We start from the raw sequence: 26786 nt of genomic DNA on the forward strand, positions 1-26786 counted from the left end.
CCTAGATACATACACAGAACCATAAAATCATATTTTAGAAATCAAGTTTTATTTTCTCATAAGAACTACTTAACATCAGAGTTTCTCAGCGGAGTAAGGGGCATCTGGGTGGCTTCCTCAGTTGAGGGACCCGCTCTTGAATTTGGCCCAGGTCATGATCTTACGGTTCACGAGAGGGAGCCCCACATCAGGCTCTGTGCTGACAGCATGGAGCTTGCTTGGGATTCTCTCTCTTCCTCTCTCTCTGCCCCTCCCCTGTTCACACGAACTCTCTCTTTCTCCCCCTTCCCCCCGCCCAAATAAACATTTTTTTTCAATATATTAAATTTATTGTCAAATTGGTTTCCATACAACACCCAGTGCTCAAAATAAACATTTTTTTAAAGGGGGAAAGAAAGTTCTATTTAAAAAAAGTTTCTCGGGCACCCGGCTGGCTCAGTCGGTTGAGCATCCAACTTCGGCTCAGGTCATGATCTCTTAGTCTGTGAGTTCAAGTCCCGCCAGGCTCTGCTTCGGATTCTGCGTCTCCCTCTCTCTCTGCCCCTCCCCCACTTATGCTCTGTCTCTGCCTCTCTGCCTCTCTCTCTCTCTCTCTCTCTCTCTCTGTCAAAAATAAATAAACATTTAAGAAAATTAAAAAAGTTTGTTAGAGTATGTGTAAAATTTAGCGATAGGTCATAGTGTAAGTCAGGAAAATTTGTACTATTGAAAGAAGTTTGTAAACGCTTTTCCCTGAACGTATTTTAAAAACAAGACGGGGCGATTAACTTACGTATATTTTTTTTCATGAGTGAACTGTCTCCCCTGTCTAGAGGCTGTACTCACCAACTGAAGGTAGGATCTTTCTTAGATAACTGTTACTTTGCATTTAACACAAAGGGAAGGAGTTTTTTTTGTCTGTTTGCCTACTTCGAGCTTTGTGATCTAAGGATATTATGATGATGTGTGCTGTATTTCAATGGTTCTGTTCCCTCTGCTTTTGCTCCTTTCCAGGGCACTTTGGACGTGGGGATGATAGACTCCGTGTGCGCCTCTGACAGCCCCGAGAGGTAAGTTCAGATGTGACTCTTGGCGAAAGGGATGAGTAACCTGCGTGCTCCCACAGCTCTCTCTGCTTCTAGGTCCCTTCCTTTCTGGGCTGTGAAATGATCTCAGGATGCCTGTGGTCACCTGGGCAATTCCAGTCTTCTTTCATTGTGCCCGGTTTTATATCACCCAGAAGTCGTCCTCTCTGGGTATCTTTGGGCTGCTGGGAGAGACCGTGGAAACCTAATTTAGACAGTCAGTTAAAAACATACACACAAGAGGCACGGTCTTCCTTTGGGTACAGGGGTAAACCCAGGATTCAAAGAGGAAGAAAATGCCTATTTCGGAAAATAGTATTCCAGCACAGGGAAGGGTGCTGTTCCCCTTCCTAAACTTAATAAGGAATTTAAAAAGGATCTTGTTGGGGCGCCTGGGTGGCTCAGTCGGTTAAGTGTCCGACTTCAGCTCAGGTCACGATCTCGCGGTCCGTGAGTTCGAGCCCCGTGTTGGGCTCTGGGCTGATGGCTCGGAGCCTGGAGCCTGCTTCCAATTCTGTGTCTCCCTCTCTCTCTCTGCCCCTTCCCCGTTCATGCTCTGTCTCAAAAATAAATAAACGTTAAAAAATAAATAAATAAATAAATAAATAAATAAATAAATAAATAAATAAAATAAAAAGGATCTTGTTGTAACGTATATGTGGAGTGTTAATAAATTAAACCACATTCTTCCCTTGACATCTCAACCTTATTTGTGCCCTTAAAATAGCATGTGTTGGTTTTGTTTTTTTGAAGGCAAACCATCTTCATGGATGCCCTCAGGAGTCTGTACCGTTGACCTTTGTCTTCTCTGTGTTTCTTTGCTGCTCTTTGAATTCTGCATTAAGAATCAAAATTGGCTTCTGCCTTCAGTGAGGTAGCTTTAGAAAGTGGATAGAAATGTATTCCAACTGACAACAAAAATAGTGCCTACTAGGTAGAATTATCTAGAGTCTTCAGAACCTTTAACACGTGTGTTTTGTCCATATTCAGCCCAGATTTTATTCTGACGGCCAAGTTCCGACCCTATCGACATCTGTCTCCTAAACCCTTTCGCTCCAGCAGGCTGGGCATGTGAGGGTCCATGCTTAGAACTTTCCATTCCTACTCACATCCTTCTCTCTTCCTCAAGTGCCCACCTCCTTCCCAACAAGAGAAGTGTCTTTTAAAGAGCACCCGTCTTTCCCTGTCTACGACAGTCCCATTAATCTTGCTTTTTCTTGAACTTTTGCAGCGCTTAATTGCCGCGAGCATTTGAAAGCCTGCAAGAAATTCACAGCCACCAGCTTAAGTGGTTCAGTATAGGCATGAGTATGAGCTAGGGCCTAGGAGAGACTCAGGGCATTGCCAGACAAAAAGAGGTGACGGAGAAAGTAAATTTCCATTATTATGTTATCCCTGACTGGGAAATAAGCCCTTGTTAGATTGCTTTGAAAACATGGACCCAGGTGGCTTTTTGTAGCAAGCATAATCAAGTGTATAAGATGTTCCATTTACACCTATTTACTGATCTGCTTTTATTACTGGTGTCTGACGTTTCATTACCGACCCACAGAAATATTATCCAAGGCAGTACCCAGAGGCAGAGAGAAATTTACTTTGGAGAGGCATCAGAAAAAAAAAAATTTCCCCCACCGTCACCTTATTTTAGCCTTCCCGGAACCGAGTTTCATTTGGAAAGTTTTGCATGAAGGAATCTTTCCCCTTCCAGGGCCTCCTGAATGTGTTGCTCCAAGTTTAAAGGTTAATGATGCATAAAATAAATCCTGCAGAAATGAGCAAGATCTGCCTTAGCACAAACCACAAATAGCACCGCGCTTTTCGTCCCGCTGACCGTAAGCCAGGAAACAGGCGGCTGGTCTTGGTTCGAGCAGGTGATGCGGACAGTAGAGAGCTAAGTCTTGGCTTCCTTCTTGCCCTGTCGCCCAGACCCAATTCGTTTGTGATCATCACGGCCAACCGGGTGCTGCATTGCAACGCTGATACACCGGAGGAGATGCATCATTGGATAACGCTGCTGCAGAGGTCCAAGGGGGACACAAGAGTGGAGGGCCAGGAATTCATCGTGAGAGGTGACTGCCACCACGGCCTTGCCCCTTTGAGCAGCTCTCCTGAGTAATTTTGACTCTTGAGCTTGCTTAACAAACCAACAAGCAGACAGACAGCAAAAACACAAGAAAGGGTCGTGGCCCTTTCTAGCAAATATATAGAAATATGACCCATGAGGAAGCATCCTGCAAATTATTACCTGATGTTTGGTGTTTGTCTTTCTGGTTTTTAATTTACACTCCGATCTTCCTTTCCAGGGTGGCTGCACAAAGAAGTAAAGAACAGTCCAAAGATGTCTTCGTTAAAACTAAAAAAACGGTGGTTTGTGCTTACCCACAATTCCTTGGATTACTACAAGAGCTCAGAGAAGAATGCTCTGAAATTGGGCACGTTGGTCCTCAATAGCCTGTGCTCGGTGGTGCCTCCGGACGAGAAGATCTTCAAAGACACAGGTAACGGTGCCGTGTGCCTGTGACGAGCCGGGCCCGAAAGCTCGCACCTGGAGCCCGAGGAGGCCTGGGTTTGCTCGGACCAGAGGGAGGAGTTTGGTTAGCTGTATACACGCTTAGTATTGAAACCGTGGTGAAGAGGTCCCGCTTAACTGAGTTGCAGAAATGTTCTTCTGAGGACAGTCACATGTAAACAGGGATTCTCCTGTTTGGAGCTTTATTTCTGTATGCCGCGTTTTCAGCTTTGTGCTGTGAGAGCCCTAACGCAGCCTAAGAAAGATCAATCCTGACTGTCCGTGAGCTTCACCTAGTAGAATAGAGAGCACTGATGTTAGCTTAGTTTTTTGTGTTTTTTTTTCCCCTTGTCACTATTACGAAGATATTTCTACATCGTTTGGGTTTTGTTGCTAGTTGAGATTTTGCGCTTTTGAAGACATAGCTCCTCTGTCCCCTGCGACAGCTTGTTTCTGGACACACAGACTGTTTGCTTAGCAGAAGTGTTTTCTTCTCAAGGGAGAGCCTAAGGAAAGGAGAAGAAACAGGAGGGGAGAAGGAACAGCAGGAAGGGAGGGAAGCGTTTTCACTCTCGTCCAGAGCCGGGAAAGGAACTTCCAGTTTATGCCTGTTTTTCTTCCAGAGCAAACGTGACCCTTTTATGTATTTACTCCTGGGTTTCTTACTTTACGTGTCTTCCTCTCGCAGCTGTACGCTCCTCGTTTGGACATGTGGGTGCCTCGCACAGGACAAGGCGCGTGTAGGAATCGGGAGAGGATTTGTTGAATTAGCTAATTAAAGGGGCTCAGGCGGAGAGGGCACCGGCTCTGACAACAGGGCTGAGTTTCTGGCTTTCTGGGACTCCGGTGCCAGACCATCCCTGCGGAGGCTGACGCCCGTGGTGTGTGTACTCTGTCACAGGCTACTGGAATGTCACCGTGTACGGCCGCAAGCACTGCTACCGTCTCTACACCAAGCTGCTCAACGAGGCCACCAGGTGGTCCAGCGCCATTCAAAATGTGACAGACGCCAAGGCCCCGATCGACACTCCCACCCAGCAGCTGATTCAAGACATCAAGGTAAGGATTCAAGACAGGGGGGCTCACGGGAGGTAGCTTCACCGGTTCTCACCCTCGGAACGTCAAGACGTTGGTCAAGCTCCATTTTTATTCTGTAATCAAAAACTAACTTTTGGTTGGTTTTCTGTTGGAACGTCACTGCTTTTAGAAATCTGAATTCGAGAGCTGAGCCGAAAGCTTACGCTAAAAATACTTTGTCTCCAGAGAGGTGTCATGTTGCCGCTGAGGCAAATGTGGGCTTGTGTTGTGTAGACAGAGGAATGATGGTCTGTGGTCTGGGGTGCAGAACTCCCCGTGACGGGGACGTGCTGTGATCTGCGTGGAGGTGACGTGTGCCACAAGTTGCCCTTCAGCCCTGGGTTGGGGACCTTCTAGGAGTAACACGATAATCCTATCCTTACGGTACAGTTAGTGGACCACACAGGTGGGTACACAAATAGCCAGGATTGGTCTAGAAAACTTGGAACCTTTAGTAGGCACCCCCAAACTCCACAGGAAGCGTCCCAATCTCTGGACCTACACTGACCTTCTTTTTGTTTGTTTGTTTGCGAAAGAGAGTGCATGAGCAAGGTAGGGGCAGAGGGGGAGAGAGAGAATCTCAAGCAGTCTCCGTGCCCAGCTTGGAGTCAGCCTGACTCGGGTCTCCCATCTCACGACCATGAGATCGTGACCTGAGCCGGGACCAAGAGTCCGATGCTTAACCGACTGAGCCACCCAGGTGCCCCTAACCTGGTTAAATTTTCATTTCCTTTTTATAAAGATTAATTGCTCAGTTGAGTATACATTGAGTGAATAATGAAATGGCAGCATTATTCATAAGGGGTACTCCACTCATTTTTCAGGAATGGAAACAGTCACAGAAGAGTCTGAATGCGTTGTTCATGTAGCTGGTCAGTCCCCAGTGCAGAACCGGGTCAAGGGGATTATTTTTACCGCTGTTCCTCCAAATTACCCATTCGGATAGATTCCCAATACAAAGGGAAGAGCTGGAGCAGTGACAGAAAAGATTTGAGAATGAGAGCAAGATAGGTATTTACTGATCTACATCAAGGAAAATTAAGCAGATCCAGGAGGCAAGCTCTGCCTTTGCAGAGGCGGAAGAGGGTCTAATAATGCAGTAGTGTATAATTTCCCACCGAACGCAAATCTGCCTCTTGATTCCAAAGTGGTGCATTTTCTGGGTATTTGGAGCTCAATTCCACCAAGCTAATTATTCTCCAAGTCTCTGTAAAGCTTTCCATGGAACCCAGGGTGCTAAATACTAGTAACTTCCTTTTTCGCATTTAAAAAACTGTTTTTAAAGCTTCCTTTTGAGAAAGGAGTGAAAAAAACACATCAGCTGAACTTTCTCTTCAAAGCTATGTCAGCTGTATTCTTATCTTCTCTAATTTGACATCTGTCATTAAAAGAGTCATTGAATTTTCCAAATATGAAGCAATGGTTTTTTTTAAAAAAATAGGTTGCCCTAATTAAGTCCATACAAAATTTTTGAAATAGTTTGTTTTTTTTTCTTTTTTTCTGGCTCTTAACTAACTGGGTGTTAACTAAAAAAGTTTCATAGTGGAAATTACCACACTAGAATGATTCACTGCCTCTCCAACTTTTCTGTTTATTTAATGTTCTAAAAGGAACTTTGCCTTTTTTGAATCCCCCGTTAACATTTTAGGAGCATAAGTGCATGATGAATTGCTATGAGATCTCTTAAATTTCAAGAAAGAGACGGCAGGCATGTTGAACGGTCTCACTAATAACATCCTAACATGTAACTTTTATGTATAGAGAAATATAGAAGATCATTTAAAGAATGAAAACAATGTATTTTTTAAAAATTTTTTTAATGTTTATTTTTGAGAGAGATAGAGACAGAGTGTGAGTAGGGGAGGGGCGGAGAGGGAGACACAGAATCCGAAACAGGCTCCAGGCTCCGAGCTGTCAGCACAGAGCCCGACGCGGGGCTCGAACTCACGAACGGTGAGATCATGACCTGAGCTGAAGTCAGACGCTTACCCAACTGAGCCACCCAGTTCTTTTTAAAAGAATTATGGATAAAAATACATGGTTTGGCTACATGATTAGTGGCTAAATAGCAAGAGAACTTCAGTGTTTTTGAAGCATATGTAATCTCCAGTGGAAATTTTTGGGTTTTTTTTATAACGTGGGAAAATACATACACATGGACTGAGCTGTGAGAAAAACGTGTATTTGTGATTTGCCTTCAGACGCAGATTGCCGGTATCTTCGCGCTTGAATTATTAATGCTAGACCCTCACCACCGTCCCGAGGCCCACGGACGCTTTAGACTGTGGGAGAGGTCCACGTGTGGGAGAATACAGATGATTTTGTTCATTTATGTACATGTGTTCTGGATGAGCCGGCTGGCTGGCTTTACCGGGTCCTCTGCTTTCCAGGAGAACTGCCTGAACTCGGATGTGGTGGAGCAGATCTACAAACGGAACCCCATCCTCCGTCACACACACCACCCCCTGCACTCGCCGCTCCTGCCCCTGCCCTACGGAGACATCAACCTGAACCGTGAGTCCCCACCCCGCCCGCGCCCCGCTGTTCTCGGTACCGTAACTGTTCTCCCCGGTCACCGACTCTGCCTCTCTGTCCAGCCAGCATCTGTCGTTTGTGGTGAGAAGAGGACTGTGGAACTAAGAGAACGATTTTCAAGGGAGTCAGGAAATGCCAGCCCTGCCTCTGAACTCAGGGTTGCCTTAATTTGCCAGAGAATTAAAAGTCTAGTCCCAGATCCTAAAAATAGAGAACCTGTCTGGCAACAGACCAACTTTTAAGCAGGCGTCTTGTAGAGTGAAATAGGTGAATTGCATAACAAAAGAGCATAACGCTCTCACCTCTGTGTTCGCCTGATTCAGATGTTCAGGGAACGTGGCGAGCCCTGGGTCGTGAAGCCGACGTCTGTCCCCGTTCCTTCCCCCTGTGCGATGCTCAGATCGTACCCTGGCCAAACCCTCCGTGTGACTTGTGTGTGTGTGTCCTCCTCCTAGTGCTCAAAGACAAAGGCTACACCACCCTTCAGGATGAAGCCATCAAGATCTTCAATTCCCTCCAGCAACTGGAGTCCATGTCCGACCCCATTCCCATCATCCAGGGCATCCTGCAGACCGGGCATGACCTCCGACCTCTGCGAGACGAGCTGTACTGCCAGCTCATCAAACAGACCAACAAGGTGCCCCATCCGGGCAGCGTGGGCAACCTGTGCAGCTGGCAGATCCTGACGTGCTTAAGCTGCACCTTCTTGCCGAGCCGGGGCATCCTCAAGTACCTGCGGTTCCATCTGAGAAGGTGGGGGGTGCATGGCGGGGGGTTGCGGCGGGGGGGTTGCACACCGCAGGGGCGGGGCAGGGCTCAGGTGAGGAGAGCCCGAAACAGAAGGGACCTGGCGGGGTCAGGGACCTCTAGGCCAGACGCGTGCGTCCCCTTGAGCAGGCTGACACTGTGCAGGCCTCCTCTCCAGCTCAAGCCACGCAAAGCTGTCTCAGGGACGCGGTCACTTTCAGTGTAGTGTCCCCATGTGGAAGAGGCTGAATACGATTAATTTTTTTTTTTTATAATATTTATCTTTGAGAGAGCAAAAACAGGGGAGGGGCGGAGACAGGGGAGACAGAGGATCTGAGGCGGGCTCCACACTGACAGCAGAGAGCCTGATGTGGGGCTCGAACTCACGAACTGTGGGATCACGCCCCAAGCCAATGTCGGATGCTCAGCCCCCTGAGCCCCCCCGGGCACCCCAGACGTCAAATACATTTAATTACCACTGCCTGTATACATGGAGGGGGGAAACCTTAGCTATTTTTGGTCCAGATCAAACAGAAACATTCCCGTGCAGACTCTGATGCAAACTACGTAAGAACAGTTTTCATACGATGGTCTGAGACGTGACCGTCACCAGCATCACGGAGGTGAGCTGGTAGCAAAAGCTTTGGGATTTGTTTTTGGTTGTTTTTTGTTTTTTGTTTTTGTTTTTGTTTTTGGGTTTTTTTTTTGCTTTTAAACAAAACCTACACAGGACAGTAGAGGCCCCAGCTGGGAAGTGACCGGCATCCGCCGCACGCGTCACTGGGGGGCCACCGGCTGCGCTGACGTGCCGCCTGCTGAAGCAGCCCAGCGCCCAGACGGCGGCCAGCCGCGGTCTAGCACATTAACAGCGAAGTGTTTGTCTCCTAGGATACGGGAGCAGTTTCCAGGAACCGAGATGGAAAAATACTCCCTCTTCATTTATGAATCTCTCAAGAAAACCAAATGCAGAGAGTTTGTGCCTTCCCGAGATGAGATCGAAGCACTGATCCACAGGCAGGAGATGACGTCCACGGTGCACTGCCACGGCGGAGGCTCCTGCAAGATCACCATCAACTCCCACACCACGGCCGGGGAGGTGAGGGAGAAGCCCGCCGCGGCAGACTCCGATCCCTGACCGCCCCCGTGCAGACGTCAGGGAAGTTGTGCAGTTAGGTGGGCCAGCGTGCGGTCGTGACCGGCATAGTACAGCGGCTCCGTAAGCGGGGTGTATGTAACCGACGACGAAGCTCACGTACGACGAGACAAAAATACGCATCAAAGATGAGTAGGAATGCAAAAATTAAGCTGGTGCCAGAATACCTGAGCCGCAGTCCTGCTGACGTGCCAAGCAGTTGAGGGTCGAGGAGAGATTTCCTCCCTGACTCGGGTGTGCCCGCCCTGACGTGGGATTTATTGGAGCATCTCTGCCATCAGGTGTCTGTTTGCCAAACAGAAATCCACCGTGATGGGTCAGATGAGAGCGTATTTTCTTTTCTTTCTTTTTTTTCTTTCTTTTTTAAAATTTACTATTGTAAAACCAGTTGGCTGAAAGAAGTAGGGCAATAAAACCCAGAGAAGCTTCTGGTGTGGAAAGAAGAAACACGGTGGAAACCCTTGTTTCTTGGCAGTCGATGGATGTATCAGATGAAAGGGCTTCGGTTTTCATGCACTTTCCTACCAGTATGGGTCTGCAAGAAATCCGCCTGCCATCCATCTCTACCAGTGGGTGAAATACATACCCCGTGTTCTTTTTTTTTTACAAGGATAAGACAAATCTGGTTTCTAGAGAGTAATGGAAAAACGGCACCTTTGAAATTCTGGGTGACCACACAGGACAGTTGTAGGGGGCTGCCTGGACCCTCGCTTGCCGGCAGCTCCCTTGGGGTTCAGGGGAAGGCACATTCTAGAACCGTGTGCTGGCAGCCGAAGCCCTCGGGGTATATCTTGCAGGTGGTGGAGAAGCTGATCAGAGGCCTCGCCATGGAGGACAGCAGGAACATGTTCGCCTTGTTTGAGTACAACGGAAATGTGGATAAAGCCATTGAAAGCCGAACCATCGTAGCTGACGTGTTAGCAAAGTTTGAAAAGTAAGTGCCTTCTCCCTCAAGTGCTAGCAGATTTAAATCAAAGAAATTGAGAGTTGAGGATTTGAATTTCTATTCCATTTTCACCTTCAGTGTGCATTTGAGTGCCTTTTCTTTTACTTGCGCTAAAGCATGTTTCATCTTCCGTATCTTTCGGCTCCCTGTTTTTCTTTTTGTAAGTGTTTATTTTGAGAGCGAGAATTCCAAGCAGGCTCCGCACGGTCAGCACAGAGCTCGACACTGAGCACGGAGCTCAGTCCCACAAACTGAGAGATCACGACCTGAGCCAAAATCAAGAGTCGGATGTTTAACTGAGCCACCCTGGTGTTCCTGTTTTTCTTGATTCCTAGATAAAGCCTCTGTGTCAAATAAGATTGTTCCTTTACCCCATTCTTTCTCTCAGGTCCTTGCTATACTCATTATCTTGGAATTTCTTGAGTCTACGCTTTTCACTTGTCATTAGCTTTGAAACTGGGCTAACAGACACAAGCAAACTCATAAATCGTTCAAAATGCATTTTATACCTCTTGGATGTACAATATTTCATCTATGACTTCCCTATCACCTAAGTAACACAAAAGATATTCCTATTCAATTTTTTTCAATGTGTGTTTTTTTTAGGAGAGACAGAGTCTGAGCGGGGGAGGGGCAGAGAGAGAGAGACAGAGAGAGAGAGAGAGACAGAATCTGAAGCAGGCTCTGCACTGTCAGCACAGAGCCCGACATGGGGCTCGATCCCATGAACCGTGAGCTCATGCCCTGAGCCAAAATCAAGAGTGGGATGCTTAACCGACTGAACCACCCAGGCGCCCCAGAATTCCTGTTCACTTTAAACACGTGCTATTCATGTTGATTTTTATAAATACTGTAGTTTACTCGAGGATTAGTAAAGGGAATGAAGATATATATATAGCCTTTGTTTCTTTTCTTTCTATGGACTCAGCATAAGGCTTAGCCAGTACTGATTTGACTGGGTGACTCAGAAAATACTTGTTAGCACAGTTTAACTGAAGTTTATGGTCTTGAAGTGAGACGAGAACGAAAGCGTCATTTTTCACCTCTGGCTAAGTAACGTAAGGGACTCTGGTAATCAGCCTCGCCCTTGTTCTGTTTTCTCTGCCTCCGTCCCCATCCCCACCGTGTTACCTGAGCACGGACAGAATTTCTGTGTCCTTGGAACGAGCCATCTCAAGTCAGCTCCTTGTGCTTTCTGAACGTCTCTTCTGTCTGTAGGCTGGCTGCCACATCGGAGGTGGGGGACCGACCCTGGAAATTCTACTTCAAACTCTACTGCTTCTTGGACACAGACAACGTGCCAGAAGACAGTGTGGAATTCGCGTTTATGTTTGAACAGGTAGAAGGAACCTGCAGAAATGGATTCCTCTGCTGGGGAACAGGGCTAAAACCTGTTCACTCCGCTGCTAGGTTAGCGGTTGGGCATAGCGGTATGTTTCCCAGCATGCACAGGGACAGCTGCTCTGTGACGCCTTTCTAGAACGAAACTACTGCGTGTTGTATTTGAACTCCTGTGCCAAGAACCGTTTTAGCTGGGGGGAGAGAGACATTGAGGCATAAAATATGGGTTCGATGCTGTCTGGGCTAGGGAGAAATGTAAAGCAGCCAAAGGGGGTGAGGGTACAGTTTGCAGGGGAGGTGACACGGGAGGGGAAAGCTGGGGGATTTAGGCTCACGCGCCCCTAATGCTGCCGCTGCCCACCGCCTCCTTTCAGGCACACGAAGCTGTTATCCGTGGCCACTACCCGGCCCCCGAAGAGAACCTCCAGGTTCTCGCTGCCCTGCGGCTCCAGTACCTGCAGGGGGATTACTCCCTGCATGCCTCCGTGCCGCCCCTCGAGGACGTCTACTCCGTGCAGAGGCTGAAGGCCCGCATCAGCCAGTCGACCAAAAGCTTCACCCCGTGTGAGCGGCTGGAGAAGAGGCGGACGAGCTTCCTGGAGGGGACGCTGAGGCGGAGCTTCCGGACGGGGTCTGTCGTCCGACAGAAGGTCGAGGAAGAGCAGTTGCTGGACATGTGGATCAAGGAGGAAGTCTCCTCGGCTCGGGCCAGCATCATTGACAAATGGAAGAAATTGCAGGGAATGGGCCAGGAGCAGGCCATGGCCAAGTACATGGCCTTGATCAAGGAGTGGCCAGGCTATGGGTCGACGCTCTTTGATGTGGAGGTGAGGGCTTTTGCTTCTGGGATCAACTGGCCTAAGAGCGCCTTTCCGTGTGGCCTTGGCCGACTCCTTTGGCTGGGGGTGGGGCAAGATGGAGCCTTTGTTCTCTGGCCCCCTTGTGTTAGAGGCCCCCCACCATGCTTTACCATTAACACACCCTCGCATCCACCAAATGGTCTGGTAGCATATGCTTTCACGACATTAGGAGCGAATGGAAAATTAAGATGTCACCTCTTAAGTAACTTCTATTTATTTTATTTGTTTCGAGAGAGAGCACTGGTGCGTGGGGGGGAGGTGCAGAGGGGGAGAGAGAATCCCAAGCGGGCTCCATGCTGCCAGCACAGAGTCCAGTGCCGGGCTCGCTCTCCCAAACCATGAGATCGTGACCTGAGCCGAAATCAAGAGTCAGACGCTTAACCAACTGAGCCACCCAGGAGCCCCTCTCTTCTTTATGAGGGAAGCTCTAGATAGATCCACTCAAAAAGTACTGATAAAAATCTGTATTTAAAATTTTTTTAAATTTTTTTTAGAATTGTGCACATAGAATTATAAATTTTGGATACAGTCGGCCCTTGAACGACATTGGGGTTGGGGCGCCGACCCCCAGGCGGTTGAAAATCCGTGTATAATTTTTGACTCCCTAAAAGCATACCTGCTAATGGTCCTGCTGTTGACCGAAAACTTTACCAAGAACATGAACAGTTAACACGTATTTTGCATGTTACATGTATTACATACTGTATTCGTACAACGCAGCTAGAGAAAAATGTTACTGAGCAACTCATAAGAGAAAATACATACCGTTAAAAAAAAAAATCCGCATATTGGCGGACCCGCACAGTTCAACCCCATGTTTAACAACATGGGTCAACTAGGATTTTACGTTTGTTTTTTTTTTTCCCCATGACTATCTGTTGGCAGGGAAGAATTTGTGTCACGATTGGAATTTTGCTATTAGCATTAACCCATACTGACTCATACCTCTTTTTTTTTTTTTTTTTAAAGACCATTTATTGAAAGGAAATCTTACTAGTGGTCTAGATCAAGACTTGGCAGTCCATGGGCCAAATCCTTTCCGCCACCTTTTATAATGTTTTATTGGAACACAGTAATATTCCTTCCTTTCTCTGTCTTCTCTGGCTGTTTTCACACCAAAATGGTGGTATTGAGTAGCTATGACAGAGACCACGTGGCCCACAAAACCCAAAATATTTACTCCCTGTCCCTTAACAGGTAGCTTTACCAGCCCCTGGTCTAAATGAACTTTCGTTTTTCTTTTCACATGTTTGGTATCTGATGACTTTTAAATGAGGCTTTATAAAGATGTAAATATTGGTTATCTTTTCCAAGATCCCTTCATGGCTTTTCACTGGATTTTATCTTTGGTTTGGTTGGTTCAGTTAGGTTTGTTTTTAGGTGTAAATCAGATGCTTTGTACAACACCTCTTCTTGGTGTCACTAATGTATATCCCTCCCATTTGTTTTTCGTTTAATTTTTTATTTTTATTTTTGAGAGAGAGAGAGGGAGAGAGACAGCACGAGCGGGGCAGGGGCAGAGAGAGGGAGACACAGAATCCGAAGCAGGCTCCAGGCTCCGAGCTGTCAGCACAGAGCCTGACACGGGGCTCGAACTCATGAACCATGAGAGCATGACCTGAGCCGAAGTCATATGCTTAACTGTCTGAGCCACCCAGCACTACCCCCCGCATCTCTCCCATTTGTATTGGTTCCCATCAGCCCTGTGTTCTCATTCCTACATTAGGGCTCTTGTTTTCCAACACCAATCCATGCAGGGAAGCCTGTTACGAAGCCAGTGATATTCCTGTTACCGCTGTGCTCACAGGAGGTCACTGCTGCCACTTGTCGAGACCCTATTTTTCAAAAGGAGCCAGGACTGCTTAGGCACAGAGTGATTTGGAGAATTTTTCCCCTGATCTTCGATTTTGTATTTGAAGAATAATTATCCGAAAACCGGTCGGAGGAAGAGCTAGATACAGGAGATGGGCTCAAGCTGGTGGGTTTGCTGGGGAGCTCGGGCCACCTCCGAGAGCTAATCCGGTGAGGCGGAGAGTGATGGTGTCCATGGGTGGAGTCGAAGCACGATGTTGGCATTCACTGATTAAGTTTTCCCGATGCACAGGATGGGTCAACTGGTCAGAAATCAACCAAGACAGCCAAGGAGATGCCGTATCTCCTCATTCGGTTCTCCCAGGCGTGAACACGCCTTGGGTGCATCTAGTGTTCTGCATACGGGGCTTGGCTCCCTCTCTCCCCGCTCCTAATTGCTTTGTGATCTGACTCTTGCCCGCAGTGCAAGGAAGGCGGCTTCCCCCAGGACCTCTGGTTGGGCGTCAGCGCGGACGCTGTCTCTGTCTACAAGCGTGGGGAGGGAAGACCGTTAGAGGCCTTCCAGTACGAGCACATCCTCTCGTTTGGGGCGCCTCTGGCAAACACGTACAAGATCGTGGTTGACGAGAGGGAACTGCTCTTTGAAACCAGTGAGGTAAGAGGCGAACCAAGGAAATCGTTTGTGGCCTTGACAACACAGAAAAATGACACCCCGTTTCTTGGGGCCTTTGGGTAATTTTGTTTTGCTGTAAAATATATGAAATTACAGCGTGGCGGTCCCTCCCCAGCTTCAGGTTCCTCGGGGGCCAAAATCGAATCTCCAGTTTCTTCTATGTTTGCAGCAGAGAAATTTGGTTTCGTTTTATTGGTGGGTCTTACCCCTAGAGGAAAGGGGAAAGGAATGATGTAGATGTCCAGAATATATATAGTTTGGCAATAGAGCCTCGTGCCAATCAGCTGATGATTACGGCAGTGAATGCCAGCTGGAGGGAGCGAGGGGCACGACCACCCTGGCCGGAGCTAATTCTGGCTCACAGAATCGCAAGAAAGAGCCTTTAAATGTGCGTGCCATCTGCTCTGAAGCTTAAAATGCAGTCATCAGCATCATGATAAATCCAGAAGCCTTTATGAAGGGCTTCTGCTTAGGGGACTCCTAGCGAGCAAAGGTGGAAAGCGGACATGAGTGACTGGCTTCCGGTTTGGCCACTGGTGCAGAGTGAAGGACCGGAGGCCAGGAGGGCGCCCAGGGCGCTGGGAGGTAGCAGTGACACCAGGGCTGCGGTGCAGGAGGCCGGCAGTGAGACGGAAGAGGCGGGGCCCCTGACCGGAGGGTCCAAGGCGCCCGGCTGCCAGGTTTGGTCGACGCCAGGAAAGGAGAGGGAGCCACTGTGGGCGTCTGATCGTGCCTGATGCAGTGACCGTGGTTTTACCAACTGCCGTGGGTGGGATTCGAGGGATTAAAAGGGAGGGGGAAGGAGGTCAGGATGCCTGAAGAGGGATGCAGGCCAGCCTGAGAAGGGTCGGGGCCCAGGGGGTGGCGGTGACTGCATCGCGGGAAGGAGCTAATACGAAGTCGCAGCCGGCACCTGTGACTTGTCCGCAGGCCCGTTGAGCCTCTTTCTGTTCTGCAGCCGCAGCATGACGAGTTGACTACGATACAGTGTTCACCAGCTGGGATTGTGGGATTGTGGGCTCAGGCCTTTACCAGCATTTTTTTTTTTTTTTTTAATTAACATTTATTTTGAGAGAGAGCAAGGATGAGCAGGGGAGGGGCAGAGAGAGAGAGAGAGAGAGAGAGACACACACACACACACACTCCCAAGCAGGCTCTACACCGTCAGTGCAGAGCCTGACGTGAGGCTCGAACTCATGAACCACGAGATCATGGCCTGAGTCGAAACCAAGAGTCGGACGCTTAACCACCCGAGCCACCCAGGGGCCCCTCATTTACCATCATTTTAAGTGGGGATAGTGATCCCAGCCCTAACGATACCCACAGACTTTAGTGTCCTCGGGCGGGTTTGTTTTTTTTCCCCTAACGTGTGAAATCTGACAATTGTACACCACGCAGAATTGTCATTTTTGTGTGGAAGGACCACCAGGTGGTGCACACCGTATTCGGAGAAGCCACGACTTCCCTTCTCACTGCCCAGGAACAGGTTAAAGCAGCTGAGCTCTCGGCCTCCTCCAAACCTGGGGGACGGGGTGGGAGGCCCATCGTCCCGGCCGAGACTCTCACCGTGTGCCCCTTCTGCTTCCCCTGGGCAGGTGGTCGATGTGGCCAAGCTCATGAAAGCCTACATCAGCATGATCGTGAAGAAACGCTACAGCGCGTCGCGCTCCGTGAGCAGCCAGGGCAGCTCCAGGTGAAGGCGGGAGGGAGTCGGCGTGTCTTCAGCGTCCGGATGGGCCACCCTCTGGCCTCGGCCAGCTAGGGCAGAGCTGCCCCCGCTTCCGGAAGCCCCTCGTCGGAGGGAGGCGTCTCCCAGGGTCCTTTCGCCCCGTCGACGTCCGCGATCCCGTATTAAGCTGTCAACCTTAACAGTCCGCCCAGTTTCGAAAGCTTTACTACTCTTAGATGACACATGCCTTAAGACAGAGAGGAAAAAAGCCCCCACGCTGCCACCAAAGCAGCCAGAAGTGCCTTAACGTGTGGAACCAACACTAATTGACCTTAACTGTGCTACTGAAGGGAAATGCCCCCCCAGCCCCTGTTTGGGGGGAGACTTACAAAGCTTGGTGGGGGGTGTTCATCTATCAATTCTGCACTAACCTCCCAGCCTGATTTCCCTACTTGGAGGGAAGGTGAGGGGGTCGGGAGGGGGGACAGAGGGAGCACAAGGGGACAGGATATTTTAGTTGGAGTGCTGCTGGCAGCCTTCCTCATGGACATATATTAACTTCTTTTTGTTTGTTTCATCTTTTAAGTCTGTGTGCCTGCCTGTGCGCCCATGTGTTCATAAACTCATCACTTTAATCACTGTCTCATGAGCATTAAAAGCAAAGGGAAAAAGGATGTGCAATGGTGTAAACAGTCTGTATATTTTAATAGTTCAGAGTTCTAGTCTTCAGTCGTTACTTTATGAGGTGGTTTTATTAACACACCAGAATCCTGGGTTTTCCTGTCTTTGCTGTATTTCGAAAACCACATTTTTGACTCCGTTCTGTTTTACGTGTAGCAAAAGTCTGCACTCTGCATCTGCTGTATTATAAACAGATATGCAGCCTATACAAATAATTGTATTTATAAACCACTCTTCAACAGCTGGCTCCAGTGCTGTTTTTAGAACGATATGAAGTCATTTTTTGAGTCTTTAGTTCCTAAAAAAATTTAAGTTAAGAAAAAGTTTTCTTTGAAGGTTAGTCTGAATCGCTCCGGGTAGATTACCAAATACCACGATGGATATGGCGGCAAGATGCCGCGTTCCCGAAGGGTGTAATGCATGAGCGAGTCTTGTAAAGGACCCTGACAGTATAAATGCTAAGGCTTTAATATAATACGTCTTCTCCCAAGTTTATAATGATAGTCTGACCAGGTGCCTGTAAATAAATCAGTGTTTATGACCAGAAAAAAAAATAATCTGGTCTCGGACTTTTATTTTTATATAGAAGAGTTGTAAAGACTTAGGCCAACTAAGTCTACCCACAAAGAAAGAAAAAATTGCCTTATCCCTCCGGGACAGCTATGCGAAATCATGGTCTGTTGGCTCAAAGAAAGTCTGACAATAAAAGATATTAGCTATCACTCAGTGTGTTTTCTTTATCAGGGTGACTCGAAAGACATTATAGGGTTTGGGTTTGCTTTTTTTTTTCTTAATTTAAACCCAAGATAGTTAACATATAGTATAATAATGGTTTTAGGAGTAGAATTTAGCAATTTATCACCTACATAGATCACCCAGTGCTCATCCCAACAAGCGTCCTCCTTAATGCCCATCACCCATTTAGCCCATCCCCGACCTACCTCCCCTCCAGCAACCCTCAGTTCTCTCATTTTAAGAATCTCTTATGGTTTGCCTCCCTGTTTTTAATCTTATTTTTCCTTCCCTTCCCCATGTTCATCTGTTTCTTAAATTTCATGAGTGAATCCTATTTTTCTGACTTATTTTGCTTAGCATAATACACTCTAGTTCTATCCGTGTTGTTGCAAATAGCAAGATTTCCTTTTCATTAATATTCCATTGTGTGTGTGTATATATATATACACATACCACTTCCTTATCTGTTCGTCAATCAATGGACATTTAGGCTCTTTCCGTAATTTGTTGTTGATAGTGCTGCTATAAACATTGGGGTGCATGTGCCCCTTTGGATCAGCGTTTTTGTATCCTTTGGATAAATACCTACAAATGCAATTGCTGGGTCCTAGGACAGCTCTATTTTTAACTTTTTGAGAAACCTCAGAGTGGCTGTACCAGTTTGAGTTTCCACCAACAGTGCAAAAGGGTTCCCTCTCTCTGCATCCTTGCCAATATCTGCTGTTTCCTGAGTTTTTAATTTTAGCCATTCTGACAGGTGTGAGATGGTTTCTCATTGTGGTTTTGATTTGTATTTCCTTGATGATGAATGATGTTGACCATCTCTTCGTGTGTCTCTTAGCCATCTGGATGTCTTTCGAAAAGTTTTCACCTCTTTTGCCCATTTCTCACTGGATTACTTGTTTTATGGGTGTTGAGTTTGAGAAGTTCTTTGTAGATCTCAGATACTAACCTTGTATCCGATATATAATTGGCAAACATCTTCTCCCATTCTGTTGGTTGCCTTTTAGTTCTGTTGATTGTTGGTTTGGTTTTCATGCTTTTGGCATCATTAAGCTGCACGTCTCATAACTTAATTATCTTTAAGTGGACGTGTAGACCTCTTAACTGCTCTTTTAGACATGCGGCAGGACTCCAAGAAGGCAGAGAAAGTAAAGATTCAGTGAAATCCAGAAATCTAAGGCCTTGAAATGTGTGTTTATGTCAAATGGTCTTGTAGCCCCATAATGTGCCGGATGGTGAAATCTGACCCTTCGGCCTGCTTGCAGCCTTGCTCACTGTGGAGCAGAAACAGAGGCAGCCTGTCCGGCCACTGATCTACCCAAAGAACCAGCGCTCACCCCGGGATCTCACCTGGTTGCCCTGGCCAGACGTGGGGCATGAGTGGTACCAGTCCCCCGGATGTCCCTTTCTCTTACCTCTGAATCTCACCTCTGCTCGTGTCCAGAGCGGCTTCCCACTCCACAGGGACTGGGAAGTCCCCTGAAGGCAGGTGATGCTGAGCGCCTGTGGCCTCGAGATGAGAAGGAAGATGAGCTAGACTCCACGGGTGGTGGTTTTTTCATTTCCAGCCCACAGGGAAATTGGCAGAAGGGCCTCCTGCCCTGCTCACCACTCGGGACTCACTGTGACTTCCCACATCGCAGAAGGCTGCCTCTTCCCCAGCTGTAAATGAAGCAAGTGGGCAAAGGAAGGCAGAGTGCCTCAACTTAGGCACAGCAGCAGCACCAAAGCCAGAACACAGGTCTCTACACATAGGCCTTTACGTGTCAGCGGCTTCCTTTGTTTTAATGTGTTGTTAGAAGCGGTACAGATGCAGACGAAGCTGCATTAACACATACAGGGAGACCCAGATACCCTCCGCCTGGTTTCCCCAATAGTAACATTTTGCAGAACCACAGAACGGTATCACAATGGTCCGTTATAATTAGGATTTTGCCTCCACGTTTTATACAAGGACTAGAGCCCCCAGTTTTGAGGTTGTTGCTTCAAGCATTTCTTGCCCGCTATTTTGAACGAGCTCTCTGCTTCCCTTCTCTCCCTGCACGTCCTCATCAGCATAGACTGGCTCAGCATCGTCTCTCATTTCTACTCGAGCCATCAGCATACGGACAAAAGCCTCTCCGGGAGAGCGGCACTGTCCTCCCTTCACATGGCCCAAGACATCCAGCGTCATGCCTGTCCAGAGCAGGTAGAGATGTGACCGGGATGGCCAGGGAAGACTGCAGGTGAGGGAGTGCTGGGTCTTAAGCTGGCCTTGCAGGATGGCGGAAGGCCCTGGAAGCAGCCCAAGTGCAGGTGTGGGGGAGGAGATGGTGTGGGGCGGCTGTTAGGGCAAAGGTCAGGAGCCATGCTCCAACTCCCTTATCCTAGCTCCAGACAGCATCTTCATTGGCCTCTGTGTTCTACCACCTCAGGTGCAGAATGGGGATTTCTAAGTAACCCTCCCCCCTATATATGCTGTTGACAGACCAGACATCTGGAGGGATCCTTATAAAGTACCCAAAGGCATCCCTCTCCTAAAAGCTCTTTGTCTCACCAACATACGAATCTCTACTCCAGGGCTGTGTTCTCTGTCCCGCCTGCCTCTCGCCTTGTCTCACGCCACCCTCTTCCCTACTCAGCACAGATCCTGGTCATGATTTCATTTTGTCCCCATTCTATGGGCTCCCCCACTAAAGAGTAGTCTGCCCGGCAGGGAGAAAGGTGCCTGATGTTTTCCTGGTGAAGCTTTGTGTTTGTGCTCAAGAGGAGGAAAGCTGTAATTCCCAGGTACCTGGAGCTTAGGCAGGGATGTGCTGGCAAATGTTTAGCCACCGGCTCTCCCTGAGGAAAACAGTCCCGCTTTGTAGTGTTGGCCGGTTTTCATGGCGTCCGTCATTCCCACCATGGCTCGTTTCAGGCTCCAAGGTGACGGCACAATGTGGAGCTGGATGGGTCGTGTGGTTGGCTCGGAAAGCTTGGTCCTGCACACCACAGAAAGGATACATCAGTCAACAGTTTTTCAATAAGAAAGTTGCATCTTCTTCATAGGAAAACCTCTAAAGCAAGTAAAAAGATACTTAGAAAGCTTTAAGCACTTTGTGTGGGGCAAAGTTTCTGTGGGAAAATTAAAGAGGTTTTCAAAGTGTATCATTTGTTCCTATCTTTAGTTTTCCCAGAGACTTCTTTTCCCTTTCAAGTAAGGACAGGATTACAGTTGATTAGTGGCTTGAGACATAAACAGGGTCGACTCCCCCTAGGCATCCAGACATTGCTGGTGGGAACTAGTTGCCGAATTAGAATTCTCATCAATCCCTCAAGACATGCCAGAAAGGAAAATGAGGGATTCTGGTAACTCTGATCTCTTGGGGGAACTTGTTCTCTGTAAGTTTACTTAGTGACTTGACATTGAGCAAATGTGACAGGCCTCCTGATTAGAAATAAGGTAACCCCAATGATCAACACCAACCACAACATAATTTAGTTGACTTTAATTTACTAAATATTTACTAAATTCTTATTTGGGTTAAAAAACACGCGCACACACTATCTCAGTGGGGTTTGCAAAGGAAATAGAAAAATTGTCTTGCTTGGAGACAAGTTGGGGGGTAAAATGTAAATAGATGAAACAAGTTGACTCTAATCGGACCACCTGCTAATGTATCGAAGGGGCCCAGCAAGCGAGCGTGAGGGTGGGAGTTTTCAAAGACAGAGGAGCCGAAAAATGCAGATTTGTGATACGTGAGCACAAGCCAGTAGAACACATGACCGAGGAAAATCCAGGAGACAGAAATGAGCAGAATGGGGATTTCTAAGTAATGCCTCCTTTTACTCTCATTGTGTCTTTCCCTGGACCATCTTTCTCTGATGTGATCCATGACATTAGCGTACCATTTGCTCAGAACATCCTGTTTCAGGCTTCGCGTACCATCCTCCCTCCCATCGTGGCCCCCCAGTAGCCATGGTGGAGGTGCCAGCAAACCCGTGTTTACCCTGAGGATCCTGAGATCCAGAAAGCAGGTTCTTTAACTTGCTCTAACAGCTTTGCTGTGCAACAAATCGTTCCAACATTCAATGGCTGAAACAACAATTTATTCAGGTCGCGATTCTATAGGTCATCAGTTGGAGCTGGGCTCATTCATGACTTAGTTCGGTTGCATCCGGGTCAACTCTGTGGATGCTGCCTCGGCTTTCTCATGTGTCTGGGGCCTCAGTGGGAGGGCTGAGCTCTGTTCCACGTGATCTCTCTCTCGGTCGCAGTCAGCTGGCCTTGGCTGATTCTCGGCATTTGGCAAGGTCTCGTGAAAGCGAGTAGGTATAGGCAGAGCCTCTTGGGGCTTATGTTCAAAACTGGCACACTGTTACGTCTGCGACATTCTACTGGCCAAAGCCAGACCCAATGCCAGACCAGAGCCAAGAGGTGGGAAACCAGACTCCGTATCTTTTTTTTTTTTTTTTAATGTTTTACTTATTTTTGAGATAGAGACAGAGCATGAGCAGGGGAGGGGCAGAGACAGAGGGAGACACAGAATCCGAAGCAGGTTCCAGGCTCCGAGCTGTCAGCACAGGGCCTGATGCGCGGCTCGAACTCGCGAACTGCGAGATCATGACCTGAGCCGAAGTTGGACTCCCAACCGACTGAGCCACCCAGGCGCCCCTCCGTATCATGATGGAAGTTGCTGCAAAGTCACGCAAGAGGTTGAAGAATTATGGCCACTTTTATAATGTAAGCACACCTGGCGGAAAAATGACAAAACTACAGGGGACAGAGCATTCGTATCCAAGTTTGTCTGAAAGCTTGCTTCTCTCACAAAGCTACCCGAAAATCCAAATCCTTTCTTTTTTTCTTTACGTGGACACGCCCCTCGTTTACCACTGTGCCATCACCACCTTCCCCTGATGTAGACAGACACACGTGACCCCCTCAGTCCTTTTTCCAGGTATCTGTCCACACAGATTCTTCTCTTGCCTGAAATGACCTTCCGCCCTGCTCATAATCTCTTCGGCTGTGACAACCTGGCTTTGATTTTAATCTCTTGCAAAGCTGCCTGGGGCGGAGACTGCTAACCATCCCCTGGGGATCTGCCCTTTGACCATTTGTCCTTTTTCTTCTTTGACCTTTTATAATAGAATTGCCCTAAATCGTAGCTTGCGGTCAACGCTAAGCTACAGAATCCATTCCCCAGCCTCCCTTGCAATTTAGCGTGTGTGGTAGTTTTAAAAAATGTTGCAACTTCTTGGGGCGCCCAGGTGGCTCATTTAGATGAGTGTCCAACTCTTGGTTTCAGTTCAGGTCACGATCTCCCGGTTTGTGGGATAAAGCCCCACCCTGGGCTCTGCACTGACCGTGTGGAGCCTGTTTGGGATTCTCTCCCTCTCTCTCTCTCCACCCACCCTCCTCTCAAAATAAATAACCTTAAAACAACAAAAACAACAACAAAATAATACACCTTGCAGCTTCTTGGGTCACCTGCATGATTCAGTTGGTTGAGCATCTAACTCTTGGTTTCGGCTCAGGTCATGGATTCATGAGATGTAGCCCACGTCAGGCTGACCGTGCGGAGCCTGCTTGGGATTCCCTCTCTCTCCGTCTCTCGGCCCCTCCCTCACTCATACTCTTTCTGTCTCAAAATAAACATTAGAAAAAAAAAAAAAAAACATTGCAACTTCCTGATAACCGCTCCCATAAAAAAGGTGAACTCTAATCCCCGTGAATATTGGCCAGCCATAGTCACTCCACTTCTGATAGAATGTGGTAGAACAGATACCGTATAGCTTGTGAGGCCAGGGCGACCTACACCTGAGGAGGACAAGGCAGACATGAAAGAAATCTCACCAACCTGAAGATTCTGTGCTAAACACGCCTATGTAAGGAGGCCACAGAGAGACAGACAAGCCCCACAGGGACTGTCCCCCAACTGGTCTGTCTTAACCTCAACACGTGGGTGCGTCTGCAGATTATTCCAGCCACTAACTCTATGCAAAATACACTCCCTCCCTCTCCAGACCCATCAAAGCCTTGCTTATTAAGGCATCCAGGGTTCCGGCCTCAAGCCCAAGATTTTGTCACGTCAGTCAAGTTCCAGGGTGAACGAGGCTCGTTGGGTGTAGTTTCTCAAGTGCAGCTGGTTAACACGGACTGGAAGAGCTGTGTGCTACGGAGGCAAGTTTTCTGTCCCCCATGGACGGTCGTGGGGCAGCCATAACTGCCATGGAGACCGTCATTCCCACAGGGGAAACCGGGAGGCATAGAAGTCTGTGGCACTGATGGAAAAAAAAGAAGGATGACTCAGGGTGTATCCAAGAACCCATGGAGAATGATTCCCAGTCAGTGGAGCTGAGCCCCAGTCATGGGATTGGCGTCACGTGCCCAGAAACGTGTGAAGGAGAAATGTAAATAATTTGGGCCGGAGAACCCACCGTGCTGTCTTTAGACATACCCACAAATTCTTTGACGATCCTCCCATCAAAAGGTGGGGTCTAATTCTCCTCTCCCGACAGAGTGTGACAGGAGGGTTCCCACATGACACCCAAAGCTAAGGTCAAACAGGGTGGGGGAGGGCGGGGCGGGGGCACTACGACATCTGCTAGGCTCTCGGGACACGGGACACGTGCTTTTGGAGCCAAAGGGGCACATCTTCCCAACAGCAACCGCCCGACATGCAAATGCTGGGCCTGCAGATGACTCTCAGCCCCCGGCCTGCAAGGCCACTCAGCTGACGCAGGGGGGACAGATAAGTGCCGCCCCCCTCCCCCACCCCCGCTGAGAAAGTTCTAGCCATGCCAGTAAGCCAAAAAGAGGGATAAACGTATGAGGAATGGGTGAGATTTAAAAGTGTCACTATTTACAGCTAACGTGATGAAACACCTAGTTTATCAACCGATCGTGTTGGATTTTCTATTAGAGTTGATGAATGTAGCAAGGTCACTAGATAAAACATCGAAATTCCTTTAAAACCCAACTGCATTTCTCTACGGCAGCAGCAACCATTTATAACTTTTCTTTTTTTCATAATACATTTTACAGTGTTATTAAACACATTTACTATCGAAGAGAAAATCTGAAGAGATGTTGTGTCCTCTGGTTACGAAGCCCACATCTCCTTTAGGCCATGCTCGGAGTTACGATGTAAATTGATCTTGCAGAAGCATTTGAAATGAGGCAAAGCAGAAAGCACTGTGACACAAATACCAGCTAATCATAAAAACAAAACCACGCTGGAGACAGAAGGAAATGGGCTTATAACCCAATTTCTGTCTGATACACGTGAGGGAGCTAGAGACTCAGAACTTCTGGTTTCACGGCCCTTCCTCTGAAATGAGGTTGAGCTGAAAACACAGCAGGAGGAAATCTTACTTACTTCTAAAATAAAACACATCCCTTCATGACAAAGAGAAAGTCCCATTTACGGGCGAGCAGAAAGCTCCCGCTTCAAGTGTTTATTTTGCATTTTAAACCATCTGGCCTTCCGCTGCTCAGTAGAATCATGAATTTTTTAAAAGTAAAGTTCTGCTGCTGTTCAACCAGACCGTGCCACCTAGAACCATCCGTGTGAGAAGCACATCGGTTGCAAATTGGTTGAAGGCAAGACTGGGTCCCCACGTGATGTCACATGGCCACTCAGCCCACTTCTCCTTCCCCTGATTCTGCACCTGTGACTCTTTGCCGTTCAGGCCTCAGCTTAAATGTCACCTCTCCAGAAAGGCTTTTCCTCACCACCAAATATAGAAGAGCCTTTACTGTATCACCGTGCCGAACGGAGCACTTGCCACGAAATAGCATTTTCTTACTTAATTGCTTATGGTAAGTCCTCCGCAATTAGAAGGTCATCTCTAGAAGAGCAGAAATCTTCTTGGGTTTGTTATCGTCACTCTTAACCAGGACCAGGTCTGAACACGCTAGATGCTCAGGAATTGGTTCTTAAACGAAAGAGGAAATGGTAACTTTCAATGTGGGGGCCTCCCTGGCTGAGACTCCCCCCCCCCCCCCCCCCCCCCCGGAGAACAGAGGTCAAGTGCTAGTGCTTTGGGAAATGCAGCCGGGGCAGCGAGGGTAAGGGAGCGAGGCAGAGAAGGATGGGAAGCCATGCAAAGCACTGCCCTGCCGTGCTCGCACCTGCTTCCCCGCGGGCCACCAGGAGACCCGACAGTTGCTCAGCAAGACCGGGGCCACGTGGGATGTGTCTGCACAGGTTGTATAGGAAACTCCTGCCTCGGAGCAGCCGTCCTGGAGAAGGAACAAAAGACATTTCCTGAGTTGGTCCTGTCTCCTGTTTCCCATTGGCTGAATTACACTAGGTGGGGAGCCAGTCCCCTCCCATTTCCTTGTCAGCTGGTGCCTTACAAAGCCACATGGAAGCCACATCCCACACTGTGGCAGGCTGGAAGGTGTCCGCATCCTAATCCCCGGGACCTGCGAGGGTTACCTTCTACGGCAGAAGACACTTTGCAAATGTGATCACACTGAGGGTTTTGAGATTATCCTCGTGGGGCCAAGTGCAATCATGTGTCCTTGTAAGAGGGAGGCAGGAGATCAGGCTCAGTAGTGGGAGACGTGGTGACAGCAGTCACAGGCTGTAGCGATGCAGAGAAGGGGTCACAGTGGAGCCACGCAGGCAACTTACAGGCATGCAAAGGATTCTTGCTTGGAACCCTCGGGAGGAGCCAGCCCTGGTGACACCGTGGTCTTGGCCCTGTGGGTCTCATTTCAGACTTCTGACCTCCAGAACTGTGAGAAAATAAACTACTGCTTTAAACTACTGAGTCGGTGGTAACTTATTACAGCAGCAATAGGAAACCGATACCCACGCCCTCCAGGGGAGTGTCCTCTAAATCCGTGGCAAGAGCATCCAGAGAGCCCCGGATAAGCACGGCCAGAGAACTGGAGGTACGTAAGATGTACAGCCTACAAGGACCCACGTGACTGCTTATATCAAGGAGCTTAGGACAGAGAAAATGTGTACTTGCTGATTGTATTAGCATTGTCCTTTATTATAATTCAT

At 48.2% G+C, this 26786-nt stretch overlaps 1 protein-coding gene across 1 annotated transcript in view; it reads left to right on the forward strand.

Moving 5' to 3' along the window:
* MYO10 (myosin X) overlaps positions 1–17789 on the forward strand; it is a 228834-nt gene extending 211045 nt beyond the window's left edge. The window contains exons 30-41 of the mRNA XM_042997350.1: positions 994–1049; positions 2991–3133; positions 3368–3562; positions 4475–4632; positions 7041–7164; positions 7641–7938; positions 8821–9028; positions 9883–10019; positions 11250–11370; positions 11747–12199; positions 14508–14699; positions 16313–17789. Of these exons, the coding sequence (XP_042853284.1) occupies positions 994–1049; positions 2991–3133; positions 3368–3562; positions 4475–4632; positions 7041–7164; positions 7641–7938; positions 8821–9028; positions 9883–10019; positions 11250–11370; positions 11747–12199; positions 14508–14699; positions 16313–16414 (2187 nt within the window). The 3' untranslated portion in view covers positions 16415–17789. The remainder of the gene's footprint in view (positions 1–993; positions 1050–2990; positions 3134–3367; positions 3563–4474; positions 4633–7040; positions 7165–7640; positions 7939–8820; positions 9029–9882; positions 10020–11249; positions 11371–11746; positions 12200–14507; positions 14700–16312) is intronic.
* The last annotated feature ends 8997 nt before the right edge of the window (positions 17790–26786 follow it).

This window comes from Panthera tigris, chromosome A1, assembly GCF_018350195.1.
Source record: "Panthera tigris isolate Pti1 chromosome A1, P.tigris_Pti1_mat1.1, whole genome shotgun sequence".
Taxonomy (NCBI): domain Eukaryota; kingdom Metazoa; phylum Chordata; class Mammalia; order Carnivora; family Felidae; genus Panthera; species Panthera tigris.